General features: G+C 53.2%; 2 protein-coding genes across 2 annotated transcripts; one reads left to right on the top strand and one right to left on the bottom strand.

Moving 5' to 3' along the window:
* Window positions 1-429: 429 nt before the first annotated feature.
* Window positions 430-10,456, bottom strand: ZMAT2 (zinc finger matrin-type 2). Its single transcript, XM_054642920.2, has 6 exons — window positions 10,308-10,456; window positions 6,267-6,360; window positions 5,677-5,800; window positions 4,577-4,650; window positions 2,703-2,848; window positions 430-1,237 (listed from the first exon to the last, which is right to left on the bottom strand). The coding sequence occupies exons 1-6, from the start codon at window positions 10,323-10,325 to the stop codon at window positions 1,094-1,096; spliced, it is 600 nt and encodes a 199-aa protein (XP_054498895.1). The 5' UTR covers window positions 10,326-10,456; the 3' UTR covers window positions 430-1,093.
* On the top strand, window positions 10,445-16,073 carry LOC129126656 (histidine--tRNA ligase, cytoplasmic-like). The gene is made up of 12 exons (XM_054642768.2): window positions 10,445-10,636; window positions 10,725-10,844; window positions 11,171-11,266; window positions 12,057-12,182; window positions 12,327-12,434; window positions 12,886-12,984; window positions 13,296-13,389; window positions 13,514-13,641; window positions 13,725-13,967; window positions 14,651-14,767; window positions 15,078-15,224; window positions 15,432-16,073. Exons 1-12 carry the CDS (start codon window positions 10,445-10,447, stop codon window positions 15,486-15,488), a joined length of 1,527 nt encoding a protein of 508 aa, XP_054498743.2. The 3' UTR covers window positions 15,489-16,073.

Below are 16,073 nucleotides of genomic sequence, written 5' to 3'. Positions count from 1 at the left end.
TCCTAACTGCAGACGGAAATGAGTCACACAAGGTTTGACTGAGGTAAATAAAAGCAGAAATGAAGTGGATTTAGGGGAAGGTAGAGGTGAAAAGACACTGACAGCCAGCAGACAGGAAAAAAATGGCCCTTAATATACTAAGGCTGGTAAAATCTGGAATACAGCCCAGCCTGTCTTGGATTGCCTGATGGGAATGAAGGTCCCCAGCCCTGAACTCCCTTTCCCTTCCATATTCTTACACCCATCTCCAGAATTACTTAAAAAAGCAAAGAATGATGGCAGTGGTCTGCCTAGGGTAGCTGGGAGCTGAGCCAGGAGAGGAAGGCACACACCTCACCTCTGCCACCACTGGCTCCCCAGAGGGCCACCCCAGCTCTGTGCTCTTCAAAGCTCTCAAAATAAAGAAGGCATCAAACCCCCACCAAAGGGCCCATTAAAACATTTCATTTATTTCTGGCAAATTGTACACACCTTTCTTTCATTGGCTCTATCCTAGACCAGTCATGGGGAGGAATTTCTCCCCTACCTTAAAGATACTGAAATTATGGGCTAAAACACAAAGAAAAAGAGGGAAGTCTCCCTTGCAGATAAAACACACAAGAAAGTTTCAGCAACCCAGACTCCATGCAGCCACCAGCTCTGCTCAGCACAAGCCATAAAGATGCACCTCTCACACTGCTTGCTGTGGCACATTTCCTTCATTATGAGCCTAAAAGCAAGTGAATCCCTCCCAGCATCTCAAACACAGCTTGGGTGACAAGTAGGGCCTGGTTGACAACTAGATTAATCCTGAACCAGGCCACCTGTGCAGAATGTGCACTTTATTGACAAAAAAATGTACCCAACAGAGCACTTCCCTGCACACACACGGCCACAGAGCAGTCAGATCTAGGACACAGAAGGAGAAGGGGAGCTAATGAGAGGCAGAGCTTGATCTGCAGCACAGGTAGAGTATGGAATTGCTTTTCAACTCTTCCAGCCAACTTCTACTGGGAGATTTACATACAAGTCCTCAATCAAGTCTTTGAAGAGTTATCCAGAGTTCCCTGGGTAAAAACAAGCTGTTTAGAGAAAGAAGAGAGTCCAGAGCTGTTCAGTGGCTCTTTTTGGTTGAGCCAAAACCAGAGAAACCCATCACAGCTGCCATTTCATCATCCTCTTCAAAGGTCAAATCTTCCTCTGCCCGCCTCTTCTTCTCTCTCTGCTTCTCCTTCTTGTAGGCTTTGGCCTTCTCCTCCTGCAGCAAGGGACACAACAGCAAAACAATTTGACCTCCTGAGCTGAAGGAGTTTTGAGACACCAGGTACTGCACAATTGCCACAAATCCTGCCCACAGTAGCCAAGCTGTGCCTGAGGAAATAAACAGCAGAAATCCTGGCCTGCAGTCCTCAAGGAGGAAGCTCACCAGTGAATCCAGGCCACCCCATTTCCCAGGCCAAGAGCAGACACACACACACAAATAGACAAAATGAAGCATTATCAAACTCTCTCTTCTGAGCAAACATCCCAGGTTTTGCCTGGAATCAAGGCTGGGACAAGGAGCTGGTCTGAAAGCAGGAGGCCATTCCCTTGTCCAATGCTTGGTGGCAGTGACTGTGATGCCTGCTGGCTCCCAGCCTGGCACAGTGACAGCTGCTCACTGGAACAGAGGCTGAAGCTCTGAGCAGCTTTCAGGGGGGTTTTGGCATCAAAGAGTTTGCACTGCTCTAATCAAAGTATTTTGCTCTGTGATGATCATGAGCCCTGGAACAGAGCCAGGTTTGTACTGGATGACACCAAACCATGGCTTCAGCTCCCAACTTAGCAACTGCTCCCACCATGCTCATCACTGCCCACTGTGCTCCTGAACACAGCCATGCCCTGGAGAAAGGTACACCAGGAGTTGCTGCTGATCTCCTTCTTGCCATCCATTGACTGGCAGCAGCTTTTCAACCCACAGCACCCGCTTTGTTGCTGGGGCACCTCCCTCCTATCCCCCTAACAGATGGGGCTCAGCAGCACCACAGCCTGCCCAAGAGCAGAGCACAGGGCTGCCCTGTGAGCCCCCCAAAGAGCTCCCCTGTGGAGAAGCAAAGCTCAGGGCTTGGGCAGGGGTACCCAAACAGGCAGTGATTTGTAACCTTTGGTTATGTGCTGCTGATAGAGGAGAAGCACCCATAGAAGCTTCTCAGCTGTCAGAACTTTGTTGGGTCTTCAAATAATTGATTTTCATGTCTACTAACATCTAAGTTTGAGAGAAATCTGTTTGTCTTTTACCACCTCCTCACACATCTTGCATCACATCACACCATTCACAAAGCCCTTCTACACTCAGAGAGGCCACACAGAAGCAAGTGCCCTGTGGAAGGGGATTCCAGCAATCCTAAGAGCTGAGGAAGAAAATGGATGAAGATGCAGATCTGCTACCAGACCACACAAGTTCCAATACAACTAGTGGGGGACAAAAAATGGACTTGTCCTGTTCTGAGTGGAAATCTGAAGCATCAAAAGTTATTCTCACACAGAAAGAGGGGAAAAGGGTTTCTAGGGAAAGCAATACAAACTTTTCAAAAGCAGAAAAACAAACCCCACTCATAGGAGCAGATGAGAAGCCCATGCTACCAAGAACAATGCTTATGAGGAACAAGTGGGAACCAGGGTTGATTTCCTCCCAAAAATTGTTTCTGGGAAGCTTTGCTTCCTCAGTTGTTGCCCAGACTCACCTCCTCACGGAGTTCCTTCATCCTCTCCTCAAAGTCATAATCCTTCTGCTTCTCCTCCATCTTCTTCTTGTTCACCTCAAAGCGTTTCTTCACCTGGTCCAGCGTGGAGCGCTCCACCCGCATGGACATGCCCAGATTCCTCTGGTCTGGAGAACACGAGTGGAATCAGCAGTGCTCTGCACCAAGTCTCCATCCCTGATCCCAATTTAACAGCACAGCACCACCTTCCTGCCTGTCACCCCTCTCAGAGCACCTTCCAGGGCCACACTAAGGGTTTCTTAGGTTGGGGAGTGGGCTTTAGGGCCATACCATAACCCACACAACAATCCAAACACTTGTAACAAGATCACAGACTATTCTTTAAAGGTTCCTTATTTGGATGCTCTCTGTCATTTGCTCTGATGCCTCAGGAAATTTAATCTTGGACCAGTGGAATAAAAAAGGGTTGGAGTGTTGAAAAAGGAGCTAGAATAAAACTGACAGGCTGGCATCTCTCAGCTGTGGGCGATGCTAAACAAGACATGAGTGGCACTCAGAGATCCTGATTACACAGGACATTCTCAGCTAAAGCAGAGAATATAAAGTCAGGCCTTTGATTCAGTGGCTCCTCAGAGCAGATTCACAGTTTTTCACTTGTGGGTAAGCCTGTGCTGACGGGGCCACCCCCAGAAATGCCTCCAACCCACATTCCTGAGTGGATCCAAACAGCCTGTTCACTCCAGCAGCCCTGCACAGGTTTGACCCAGGGATGCAGCAGCACTCGAAGCTTAAACTACACACCAGGAATTAGTAAAAGGGCTGCCAAGAACAAGCAGGTTTGAGCCAGATTTACTGACAGGTTTAGAAGTTCCCAGACATACTCATACACTAAGGTAGTGTGCAACCAGCCACTTTCCAATCCATGCCCAGCCACACAGCCATGGCAGGATTTTTGATTCCAGATTCTCTCCTATGAACTTCTTGCTCATCTCCCAACATGTCAAACAAGGCACGTTGGCACCTTCCTCCCATGCACATAAAAGCACAGGTTTTTAAAACACTGTGTTTTCTGTTCTGAGCTACAGAAAACCAGTCCTCAGGTTTCTACTGAGCCTCCTGCTCTCAAACAGCCCCATGTGCAGGTCTGAGGCACACCCATCCCTGCGTTTTTGTAAAGGGCTGATTTCCTGACTTCCACTACAAGCCAAAAATACCTTCATGAGCAGGAACAACATGCAAAGTGTGCCAGTCTGTCCTGCTGCTCCTTTACTTTCTCTACATTCCCCCCTCTCTGAACATGCCAGGAAGAAGCAATATCCACAGTCAGATCAATGATGATATAGTCCTGATCCATACTCTGGAGCTCAGGCATCAGCTAATTCTGAGCTTTATATCCAACTTCTACAAAGAGAAGTTTCTGATCCACAAATAAGCCAGCCCCAGACCTTTTACTTATCTAAGTACTTCTGTACAGTTTCAGTGCTGTAAAAAGCCTCTCTCCAGATTTACAAAGGAGACATCATGATTTAGGGGTTAGACTAAATGACCTCTGAGGGTCCCTTCCAACCCAAACTATTCTAGAATTTTCTGACTCTGGGTTTCTCACAGCACTGATAGGATGGACAGGGAAAATATGTCTACAACCAGGGAAAATATGTCTACAACCAATCACTGTTTCTGCTGGGCTTACTCCATGAAAATGGTCCAGCACTTTGGAAGGTGTCAGGAGATAAGGGCAGCATCTCCACAGCTCTCATGATGAGTTTCTATATCCTGATCTCCTAAGCTCTCTGATCCATGGATAAGTGTTCAGCCCTCAGACATGGGTGATGCACAAAAGGAACAGTCCCTCCAACTCAACCAACCCTCCAATGAGGCAAAGCAATGGTCCTTACGTTTTTTGCCATTAATGTGATCCAAGAAGTTGATGGAATCCTTCACCACACAGTCACATACATTACAGTAATACCTGTCAGGGGAGACAGAAAAATGAACCCCAGAACATGACACAAAGCTCAACCCACAGAAGAAACAATCTGCATGTCACTGGGGACACAGGACACTTCTCCAAGACAAGAGGGCCCCAGTGAAGAGCAAGGGCAAGGGCAATGGACAGGGCTGCCATGGAGGTACCAATGCTGATACCAACACCCCTCTGACATGATAGAAACAAATTCTGAGCTGCTCTGCAGGACACCAGGCACAGCATTTTCCCTTGCAGCCACACCCCCCTGGGTGGGATGAGCTTTGTGACACAGCCTGCCCTCCCCCAAGGCAGGGCTGGCCAGCAGCCCAGGTTTTTATTTCACAGCCCTCTCACCTGGCTGCAAGGTAAGTGAGCCATCCCTATCACTCCCAGTGCAACTCCCTGATGAGCACAGCTCTGCCTTCTGCCCATCTTAAGAGCTGCTGCAAAAGTCCAGCCAGGGGCTGAACTGCCATCCCTGGGTGCTGGTCAGGGCTGCACATTTCCCTGGCACTACTACCCAGGGAGACACTGACAGCTTCACTCCTGAGGTGACACAACCTCAACACAATCTTTTGATGCTTTTGATGGCTTAGGGTAAGCTCAGAACCGTTTCAGACTTTGGTGGAACACGAATCACATAAACAGTGGCCAAACACCATTCCTAAGAACAGCTATCTGGCTGTTTTCCCTATTCCCAGTGCACAGATACCCAAATGAGCAGCAGTCCTGGTCTCAGTGCAAGCAGGCCTGGTTAAAGACCCAAGCAAGCAGCAGAGATCTGCCTCTGCTGGTCCTGCAGGTGGGCAACACTGATACCAAGGAATAATGTCCAAAGGGGCTCAGCCTGCTGGGTCTGTTCAATATGTTACCCCAGGAGACACAGTTTAGGTGTAGAAAAATGCAGCCCCACCATCCCAGGCTCCAAACACAGGACAGCTCCTGGTGCCCTGTGAGGGGTCTCTGCTGTGTCACAGCTTCCCAGTCTAACCAGCATGACTCTGAGACCTCAATAAGACCATAACCTACCCTCCCATCTCTGACTGAGGGGTAGTTTTGGTGATGACAATGGTTTTCCCCAGCTTGGATTCCAGGTCCACTTTGTAGTCCCGGTGCCGCAGAAGTTCCCTTTTGACAGGCTGAGCTGGTTTGCCTAAAACATAAACAAAAGGTCAAGCTTTACATGCTGGATTTCATGTTCCCAGATAACCTGCTGGCTATCTGGGACTCCCTGATCCATGCAGATCCATGCAGATCCATCCATGTTTTTAAATCAGTAAAGGATATAATTTCCTCCTCACTGTTTCCTGGCTCCTATTAGAACCAGGTACATCTTTGAGGTACCTCCAGCTCTGACTTGAGTCATATTCTGAGATCTTGTTTCCAGCAAATGACTGGAAACAAGAAGAGTCCTCCTTCCCCAAAGAAGAGTCAGCCCCTGGAAAGGTTCTCAGGAATTTCTTTTGTCAAAAAAAATATACTCAGTGGCAAACAAAGGAGAAAGGGAAGGAGCAAGTCAGCTCTTTCCCTTTGGGATTCAACTTCTCACTGCTCTGTCCCTCCCAAATTCCAAGGTTTGGGAGCCTCAGTGCCAGCCCTGGAGCCAGCCCACTGCTCACCATCTTTCTTCTCCCTCTCCTCCGTGAGCCGCTTCTCTGCGAGTTTCTCATACTCATCCTTGTCCCACTTCCTGCGGAAGTCCAGGTTCTTGGTCTGGGAGGGAAACAGAGTTCATTACCATTTATTACACAGCCTGATCACCTCTGAGGGGGCAAAGAGGGGGAATCACATGGCCTGTGAGGCCAGTGCAGAAAATTAGGAGAATTATATTATATCCCCCTGTCCTCTGTTTTCCATCCAGGAGTTATGGATGTGGTTTAAGATAATCACTCTCAGCATGCCTCTAGCTGCTACTAGAATAATTTCAGAGCACTAAAAGAAGAAATGAGTTGATCTTAACAGCTCCTGAGATGATCATCCAGGCTTTTGCCTTGAAAATCAGATTCAAACGGGATTGAAACTGATGGATCTCAGACCTGGGAAGTGCCCCCTGACAAACACAGCAGCAGATTACACCTCCTTCTTCCAGAAGCCAAAAGAAACCAAGCTGCAATGTCAGACAAGGAAGCTGCAAAACACAGCCTGAGCTACAGAGAGTTTGATTACCCTGCAGGAGCAGGGAAGGCTGTGCCTGTCTGCTCTCAGCAGTGTCTACGTGGTGCAGGCATCAAAGTGCTGAGCTTGCCATGAAATCACAGGCACCGGGGTGGGATTTCCAAGTGAGAACATGGACAAGCAAACCAGAACAAGCTCTGAAACCCTATCAAAGCAGGGCTTGGAGGTACCATGGAAGCACCTGTACAAAACTCACAGGTTTTGCTGTTCTGCTCCTGCAGCTTCACATAGGAAAGGGCAGAAACACCTCCAAGGCATGCCTGTCCTTTGGGGGCTCCACAGAACTACCTGGCAGTGACAGGATACTTTAATAGAATCCTGGAATGGTTGAAGGGACCCTAAAGATCATCTTGTTCCACAGGCAGGGACACCTTCCCCTATCCCAGGGTCCTCCAAGCCCCATCCAACCTGGCCTTGAACACTTCCAGGGATGGGGCAGTCACAGCTTCTCTGGGCAACCTGTGCCAGGGCCTCACCACCCACAGAGTTTTTCTTCCCAGTATTAATTTTTTTTTTTCTTCCCAGTATTAAATCTAACCCTGTGCTCTGGCAGTGGGAAGCCATTCCCCCTTGTCCTGCCACTCCATGCCCTTGTTCCAAGTCCTTCTCCAGCTCTCTTGGAGCCCCTTTAGGCACTGGAGGGGGCTCCAAGGTCTCCCTGGACAGAGATTGGTGTTCAGTCCCTGCCAGGCTGAACAGCCCCAGCTCTCTGTCTCCAGAGCAGAGGGGCAGCAGCCCCTGGAGCAGATCCATGGCCTCCTCTGGGCTCACTGCAACAGGTCCATGCCTTTCCTATGCTGGGGCACAGGAGCTGGACACAGCATGTGCATGAAGCCAGGCTGAATTCAGGTGAAGCTGGCATTGAAGAAAACAAAGAGTACTTTTTTGGGTGGATTTCACTCAGTCCCCAGTGCTGAAGGCAGAAGTGATTGGGGAATTCCTATTCCACTCACATACAATCTGACCAACCCAGGTCAAGCTCTTCCCTGCATGTGCCCCATCTGCAGCTCAGGCCCCTACACCTGGGATCAGTCACGGTTTCATTCAGCCAGCTCCTGAATTTCCTGAGCAGAGAACCCCCCTTTGGATAGAGCTGCATTTCCCTCAGCATGGCAGGGAGAGCCTCTCAGTTTCACATTAAAGAAAGGACAAGATGTATTTAAAAACACCTCCAGGGGAGAAGGACCCCCCTCACCCCACACCCCACCGCCTTCTCCACTCAGCCAAATCAAGAATCCAATCACAATCCAAAGGACACAAATCCCATTTGGAGCTACAGCAGCAGCACAGCCATTTAAAGTTCTCTCCTCTGGCAATCCTTCAAATGGAACGAACAACTACTGATAGGGATGAAAATGCCTTGGGGAGGCGTAGAAAAATTCTCATTTATTCCCAGAGCTTCTTAAGCACTTTAAGGATGTCGTAACAGGTTTTATTAACCACCCTGAGCAAAAGAAAAGAAAATATCACTGAGTGTAAATTAACGTTTGGGGGTATTTTCCAGACTCTCCTGCATGCCAGGCATTATCACAAATCGTAGCTGGTGGGAGCCTGCAGAGGGGGAGGTTTATTAGCTGCTTCTCTCTCCTGTTGCAATAAAAAGAAAATAGTCTTTTGCAGCTCTTTTACCAATCTGCCTCATCCAGGCGTGGGGAAAGGAATTAAACTAAACTGCGTGACAAGATCTTGGTTGGACAATATTTGAGGGGATGTTTCTGAATTGCTCTGGTGGAGGCAAGGGAGCTGCAAGCCCCCAAAATCTTTATCTCAGAGCTGTTTTAGATAACAGAGAATACTTCTCAAATTAATAACAACGATTAATAACCAGAAGTGCCTCCTGCTCCCTCTGGAGATGGACACCAATGGTGTGCCCAGCATCAGCACCAAAGCCTGTTAAACAACACAGGAGTCTCAGGCCAGGCTCAATCCAACAGGAATTCTCAGCTGGCAGCTGACAAAAAGCCACAGGCCCCACCTCCCTCACAGGCAGCCATGCTGCTCCTGACCTCCCTCACTTCATGGAATCGATCCTGGAATGGTTTGGATTGGAAGGAACCTTGAAGATCAGTCAGTCCCACCCCCCTGCCAAGGGCAGGGACATCTTCCACTATCCCAGGCTGCTCCAAGCTCCATCCAACCTGGCCTTGAACATTTCCAGGGATGCGGCAGCCACAGCTTCTCTGGGCCTCACTTCTCAGAAAGTGGCTTCAAGGAAGGAAAGATGGGCCAAAACCCCTCAAAAACACAGCCCCTGTGCTGCTGACAGCTTTGGGATGGCACTGGAGGTGTTCCAACAGCCTGGCTCTCCAGTCAGGCTACACCTGCAGCACCTACCTTACCCATCCCATTTTAACACTCACAGAATCTTTAGGTTGAAAAAACCTCCAAAATCATCAAATCCAAGCTGTGAGAGATCCCCCCCTTGTTACCCAGTCCAGAGCACTGAGTGACACATCCAGCCAGTCCTTGGACACTGCCAGGAATGGTGACTCCACCACCTCCCTGCACAACTCCTTCCAATGCTGGACAGCCCCTTCTGGGAAAAAAACTCCTCCTAATTTCCAACCTAAACCTCCCCTACTGCAACTTTTGAGGCTGTTTCCTCTCATTCTGTCGCTGGTTGTCTGGGAGCAGAGCCCAACCCACACCTGGCTCCACCCCCCTGTCAGGGAGTTGCAGAGATGTTCCTCCATCAGGACAGGGGAAAAACGACCCTGGGAAGGGAAGGGAAGGGAAGGGAAGGGAAGGGAAGGGAAGGGAAGGGAAGGGAAGGGAAGGGAAGGGAAGGGAAGGGAAGGGAAGGGAAGGGAAGGGAAGGGAAGGGAAGGGAAGGAGCGGAGCCATCGCCCAGCCCCTGGAGATGGGTGGGGGTCCCTGCCAGGGGGCTGGAGATGGGTGGGGGTCCCTGCCAGGGGGCTGGAGATGGGTGGGCACCTCCACCCGGAGGCTGAGGCAGCTCAATCAGGAGATTGTCCCGGCTGGGACAGGCGGAGCTCTGGCCCTAGGACGGGAGGATCACAGAACCACTGCGATTGGAAAAGTCCTCGGAGATCATCGAGTCCAACCTGTGACCCAACACCACCGTGTGAACCGGACCAGGGCAGCGAGTGCCACGTTCTGCCGTGTCCCAAACACCTCCAGGGACGGTGACTCCACGACTTCACCGTGGGCGGGATCGCGCTGGGGCCGCCCCACTCCCAGCCCTGAAGGTATCAGGAGAACCCCAACCTCCCACCGCCCACACACAGAGCTGGAAAGAGCAGGGATGAGCCCCCTCCCACCCCACACACACCCGCCCACCGCGGCACCCCCGGCCCCGCCACATCCCTCATCCCGCGGCCTGGCACCGGCCCGACCGGAGCGCGGCGGGGCCCTGCGCCCGGCCCTGCCAAGCCCGGTAGGAGCAGCGGGGGCGGCCGAGCGGCCGGCAGCCCACACTGCGAGGGCGGCCCCCACCCGGACGGAGCCCCGGCGGCAGCACCTACCCCGCTGCCGGACGCCATGGCGAGCCGAGGGCACAGCACCGGGAACTGTCGCGCGGCGCCGTAAAGCGCGGCCGCCCGCGCAGTCACGTGTCCCGCCGCGGTCACGTGCGGGCGCTGCCGGTGTCCCGGTGCCGGCCATGCTGCGCCTCGGCCCCTTCGCCGCCGCCCGGTGCCTGCCGGCGGGGCCCCGCCTCGGGCCGCTGTGCCTCGCTGGGAACCGCGGCAGCTTCGCCCGGCCCTGGCCGCCGGCCGGTGACCGCGGACCCCTGTCCCGGCAGGTGCGGGCGGCGGCGGGCGGCGAGCGGCTGCCGGTGCTGAAGACACCCAAGGTAAAGGCGGGGAGCGGGGCTGGCGCCGGTGGGTACCGGCTGTTCCCCCGCGCCCTTGCCGCTGACGGCCGCTCTGTATCCCGGGCAGGGCACCCGTGACCACGCACCGGCGCAGGCGGCGCTCCGTGAGCGGCTCCTGAGCGCCGTGGTGTCCTGCTTCAAGCGGCACGGGGCGGCCGCCATCGACACCCCCGTGCTGGAGCTGCGGGTGAGGCGCGCCGGGAGCTCTCCTCGCCATTGGTGTGGGGAGCGGACCCGCCCGGGGCTGTGGGTCCCCTCTGCTCCATCCCGTGGGACCGGGGAGCGCCCCTGCCCCCAGGGCTCCCTCCGTGCGGGGCACGGCCAGGCGGGGAGGGATGCTGGACATTCACTCTTGGTGCTTTTTGGGGGGACGGGGAGGTGGGCTCAGGTCCGAGGGGGCTGGAGGGGGGTTTGTGTGTAATGCCCGGTTCGTGGGGACCGAGCTTTGTGCCCCACCTCGGGGACCCTTCAGCCCAGAGCCACCCGGTCACCAGCCCCTGTGTCCCTCCCCAGGAGACGCTGGTGGGGAAGTACGGGGAGGGAGCGAAGCTCATCTACGAGCTGAAGGACCAGGGAGGGGAGCTGCTGGCCCTGCGCTATGACCTCACCGTATCCTGTGCTCCCGAGGGGATGGTGGCACCCCGAGGGGATGGTGGCACCCCGAGGGGATGGTGGCACACCAGGGTAGTGGCCACCTCTGCCTTGAGGGATCGCTCTTACCCTGGCCTGCCTGCAGGTCCCTTTGGGGTGATGGCAGCCCCCTTGGCCATCCCAGCTGGTTTGGCTGTCATTGTCATGACTCCACACCATCTCCCAGCCAGGCTCACAGCAAAGTCCCTTCCTGCTGTGGACATGCACCAGTATGCTCCACTGTACTGGTTTTATCTCCACTTCTGCCGTGCCCATCCCACCTTGCTAGTGCCACCTGCAGGTGTTCATGCCAGGCTTTCTCAATCTCCACATCTCAACAAAATCTCTTTCCTTCAAAGTCCCTATAGCTGTGCCATGCATTGAATTCCCACTGATCCCACTGTGAGAGGGTGGAATGATGAGAGGGTGTCCTTGTGTACATGACATTGTCACACAGTGGGTCTGGAGGAGGAAATTGAGCTGTCCCAGCATTGAAGGACCTCTGGTGGTTCACTGTACTCTTCCTCAGACTGGGGGATGATATCCCCAGAGGTCATAGAGTTATAGAATATCACAAGTTGGAAGACATCTGTAAGAATCATCCAAGTCCAGCTCATGACCCTGCACAGGACACCCCAAGAATCTCACCATGATGGTGAAAAATATTGGGAAGTGGTTGGCAAAGGGAAGGGGCGATGGGAGGCTTTGGGGTTCAGCTTCTGCAGCTCTGGGGATCTCCATGTACCCATCCTTAACTCCTCGGGCCCAGGTGCCCTTTGCTCGCTACCTGGCCATGAACAAGATCACCAAGATGAAGCGCTACCACGTGGCCAAGGTGTACAGGAGGGACAACCCGGCCACCACCCGGGGCCGCTACCGCGAGTTCTACCAGTGCGTGAGTGTTGTGGTGGCCGCCGCTGCCACCAAGGCCACAAGGCCAGCAGGGTTTTCCCACTGCAGCTGCTGCAGAGCAGCAGGGTGTGCCTGGCTAAGGCCTCCTGGCTCTGCCAGGAGCTCCCATCACTTCTTCTGCCCCCAGGACTTTGACATTGCCGGGCAGTTTGACCCCATGATTCCTGATGCCGAGTGCCTGAAGATTGTGCACGAGATCCTCAGTGACCTGCAGCTCGGGGACTTTGTCATCAAGGTGAGACTGGCTGGGTTCTCTGTGCCATGGTGGGAAGCAGTGGTCATTGTTCTGTGCTTTTACACAGTGGCACCTGCTCCCACTCTAAGGCCTGACCCAGAAGTTCATCCCACATCTCTGCCTCCTCATGGTGTATATACAAAGGCTGTACCTCAGCTTGGACATGCCTTAAGCTGGGAATACCAGGAGTCCACTTGAGGCTGCAGTCAGCAGAGTTCTCTCCAGGACTAACCACAGTCTGCAGAATTCCAGTAGCTGACTAGATCCATATAGTCACAGGGTGGTTTTCATATTTGGTTTTCATACTTCTACATCTTCTCTTCCCATGGAATTTGGGTGCTGGGGGAAAGGCATGAGGAAATGCCAATAGCTGCAGCTTCCCACACACTAGGCAAAAAAGAAATTACATCAGAGGGTGCCCCCAAGGTAATTGTGCCTCTCCCTCCCCCAGGTCAATGACCGTCGGATTTTGAATGGTGTGTTTGCTGTCTGTGGTGTTCCAGAGAGCCAGTTCATCCCTGCCTGCTGCACCGTGGACAAGCTGGACAAGGTCAGCATTGGGCTCAGTGGAAACACTTCTGGTCTTGGGATAGATACCTTAGGCTGGGCAGTGTTGTGGCTGTTCTTGTTGAGAAGAGTTTCACAGCAGCTGTGATGGGGTCTGTAAAGAATATGAGGAGTTCTTGGGCCTGGTTAAGAATAAAGGCTGGTGATTTGTTAAAAATTCCTGTGAGAGAGAGAGGGGCATGGTTAGTGAGATTGCTGCCTATTGTCCCACACAAGTTGTGCCCATGTGGGCTGATGGAGGCAGTGGGTGAGGAGAACATCCTGCAGCAATTGATGCCATTCTCTGCCCTGCAGGTGCCATGGGAAGAAGTGAGGAGTGAGATGGTGGGAGAGAAGGGGCTCTCTCCCGAGGCTGCCGATCGCATCGGGGAGTATGTCCAGCTCCACGGTGAGCACCAGGGGGTGCTGCCCTTGGCCTTGTTCAGGGCTGGGGATGGAAGGTGCAGGGCACAGCCCCGGCTGGCCCTGGTGCTGCTGCCCTGGCACAGCTGAGGCACGGCTGTTCCTCACAGGTGGGCTGGACCTGATTGAGCAGCTTCTCCAGGACCCAAAGCTATCCCAGAACAAGGTGGCCAAGGAAGGGCTGGGGGACATGAAGCTGCTGTTTGAGTACCTGACCCTGTTTGGCATCACAGGGAAGGTGAGGAGCTGTGGGAGCAGGAGGGGGAGCTGCCCCGCTGGGCCCCGAGCGGGCGGTGACGGGGCCGCCCTTGTGCCCTGCAGATCTCCTTCGACCTGAGCCTGGCGCGGGGCCTGGACTATTACACGGGGGTGATCTTTGAGGCTGTGCTGCTGCAGCAGGACAACGAGCACCTGGAGGAGCCGCTCAGCGTTGGCAGCGTGGCCGGAGGCGGCCGCTATGACGGGCTGGTGGGCATGTTTGACGCCAAGGGCCGCAAGGTGCCCTGCGTGGGGGTCAGCATCGGCATCGAGCGCATCTTCTCCATCCTGGAACAGAGACTGGAGGTGGGTGATGCAGGCAGTGCATTGGGGAAAGCTCTAGGAAGCAAAATATTGTTTATTATTCTCCAGCTCCACAGTGCTCAAGGGAAAATAATTTTGGGGTGGTGCTTCCCATGCTTTAGGCACACAGAAGACAGAGTCCTTTTATGCAGCACATCAGGATGCAGGTGTGGGCAGCTGAGGGCACCATTCCTTAGGAGATGTCAAGGAAATGTTAGAGACGTTCTTGAGCTCTGGGCCTGGCTCTGAGCTTCGTGCCCCAGTCACTCGATTGTGTCTTGCCACTGAAGTTTTCTGTCCTGGGGATTCTGAAGCAATGAATTTGGTAACGACTCTGAACTCACTCTAATAAACCCCAGGGAAGCCTCTGTGGAGATTTATCATTTTGTGTTTGGTTCCAAGCCTGTGATTCCTTGCAAGTGAAGCTTAGGCAATGTGTTTGTACCTGAAGAATCAAAGGAGACTTTGGGAAGATGTCCTCCATCCAGGAGATTGGCCAGGGTCCCTGAGGAACAGCAGCACACAATTAAGTAGTGTGACACAATGCAGAATCTCTGGGGGGCTCATTAAAGGTGCCCAGGTTGTCACTGACTGAGTTAAGGTCTGGAGATAGATGAGGTGAGGTGTTGTGAGCTGCAGATTCCCACGGAGTCACCCCCATCAATGTCCCATGTCTGTCCCTTCAGGCTTCTGGGAAGAAACTTCGAACAACTGAGACCCAAGTGCTGGTGGCTACACCTCAGAAACACCTGCTTGCTGCCAGAATGAAGCTCATCTCCGAGCTGTGGGATGCAGGGATCAAGGTAAAGAAATTACTTGGGCTTGGCAGTGTCACAGGTGAGGGAGGGAGAACCTGAAGGGAGCTCTAGCACAGCAAGACCAACTCCATTAGTTGTGTGCCTCTCCAAGATCTGGGCCTGTCTGAGATCACAGAGTCATTCAGGTTGAAAAAGACCTCTAAGACCATCAAGTCCAACCTTTAGATCTAGGCAGGCAGAGAAGAACAGCCCAGAGCAGTAAAGTGGTTGCTGCAGGGTTTGGTTTTGGTGCTTTACTGCAGTATCCATCAGAGCAAAGTTGGGTTAGTGGTTCACCCTTCCCATTCCCTCCTAGGCAGAGATGCTGTACAAGAAGGACCCTAAATTGCTGAAGCAGCTGCAGTATTGTGAGGATACAGGGATCCCCCTTGCTGCCATTGTGGGAGAGCAGGAGCTGGCAGATGGAGTTGTCAAGCTGCGAGATGTTGCAACAAGAAAGGAGGTGAGAATGCCCTTTTACACCAGGTGTTAAAGTACTTCCAGACTCTGGAGATCACTGAAGAGCTCTGGGTTTTCCCTCAGTGTTCCTATGGGAGGCCATAGCACACATCTATCGGGTGACTGCAGAAAACCAGTCACAAACTGCATTGGTATCCTCACTTAGTCCTTAAAAGTGCTCTTCTCTACTGTTGCTCTGTTTGCTTTGTAGGTTGATATCCCCAGAGAAAAGCTTATTGATGAGATCAGGAGAAGGCTGGAGCCCTGAGGACTTCTCTGGCTGGAGCTGCTTGGCAGAACTGCACAGCTGGAACCCTGCAGCACCCTCATCCCCTCCCTGCCAGCTGTGGTCTGGGGACATCCACTGGCCTAAGGCTCATTGCCTCAGCTCAGGCAGTGAGAACTGAGGAGTAAGACGGTTTTAGAAGCTATGGACGGTGCAGTCACCAGGTTAACCTTCAGGTTAGCTTCTCTGAAGGTCAAGTTTGCGGGTTCCTAATCCTGCAGTCCCTGTACAGCCATTTCCGTCACTGGAGGTGGTGGTGGCACTGATGGATGCGGTGAAGCTCAAGCAGGATCAGGTGAAACTCCAGATTTGGGAGGGGGAACCCGTGGTGTGCTGGGGACCTGCCAGCTCAGGGAGGGGGGCAGTGGAAGGGACCCCCGCCCCTGTTCGGGCAGCAGGGCCGGTCCCAACCCGCAGCCGGGCGCTGCCGGCGGGCGCGGAGCTGCGGGAGCGCCCTGCAGGAAGTTGTGTCCCATCACCGCGGGTGGAGCAGCTGCGCAGGCCGGGGCGCGCGTGGGAACACTGTATTTTTATATATTAAACAAAACCCCCGATAATAAACCCAAA

Source organism: Agelaius phoeniceus, chromosome 15 (genome assembly GCF_051311805.1).
Source record: "Agelaius phoeniceus isolate bAgePho1 chromosome 15, bAgePho1.hap1, whole genome shotgun sequence".
In the NCBI taxonomy this organism is placed as follows: domain Eukaryota; kingdom Metazoa; phylum Chordata; class Aves; order Passeriformes; family Icteridae; genus Agelaius; species Agelaius phoeniceus.
The sequence above is the reverse complement of the archived record's forward strand: the minus strand, read 5'-3'. Positions and strand labels throughout refer to the sequence as shown.

Excerpts from the sequence above, each read along its gene's own strand:
- LOC129126656 (XM_054642768.2), top strand. The coding sequence starts at position 10,445 with ATGCTGCGCCTCGGCCCCTTCGCCGCCGCCCGGTGCCTGCCGGCGGGG. Across the intron at positions 13,390-13,513 it reads GGAGTATGTCCAGCTCCACG|GTGGGCTGGACCTGATTGAG; the intron begins GTGAGCACCAGG and ends TGTTCCTCACAG. Across the intron at positions 14,768-15,077 it reads TGTGGGATGCAGGGATCAAG|GCAGAGATGCTGTACAAGAA; the intron begins GTAAAGAAATTA and ends ATTCCCTCCTAG.
- ZMAT2 (XM_054642920.2), bottom strand. Across the intron at positions 5,801-6,266 it reads GGAGAGGGAGAAGAAAGATG|GCAAACCAGCTCAGCCTGTC; the intron begins GTGAGCAGTGGG and ends TTTATGTTTTAG. Across the intron at positions 2,849-4,576 it reads TCACATTAATGGCAAAAAAC|ACCAGAGGAATCTGGGCATG; the intron begins GTAAGGACCATT and ends CGTGTTCTCCAG.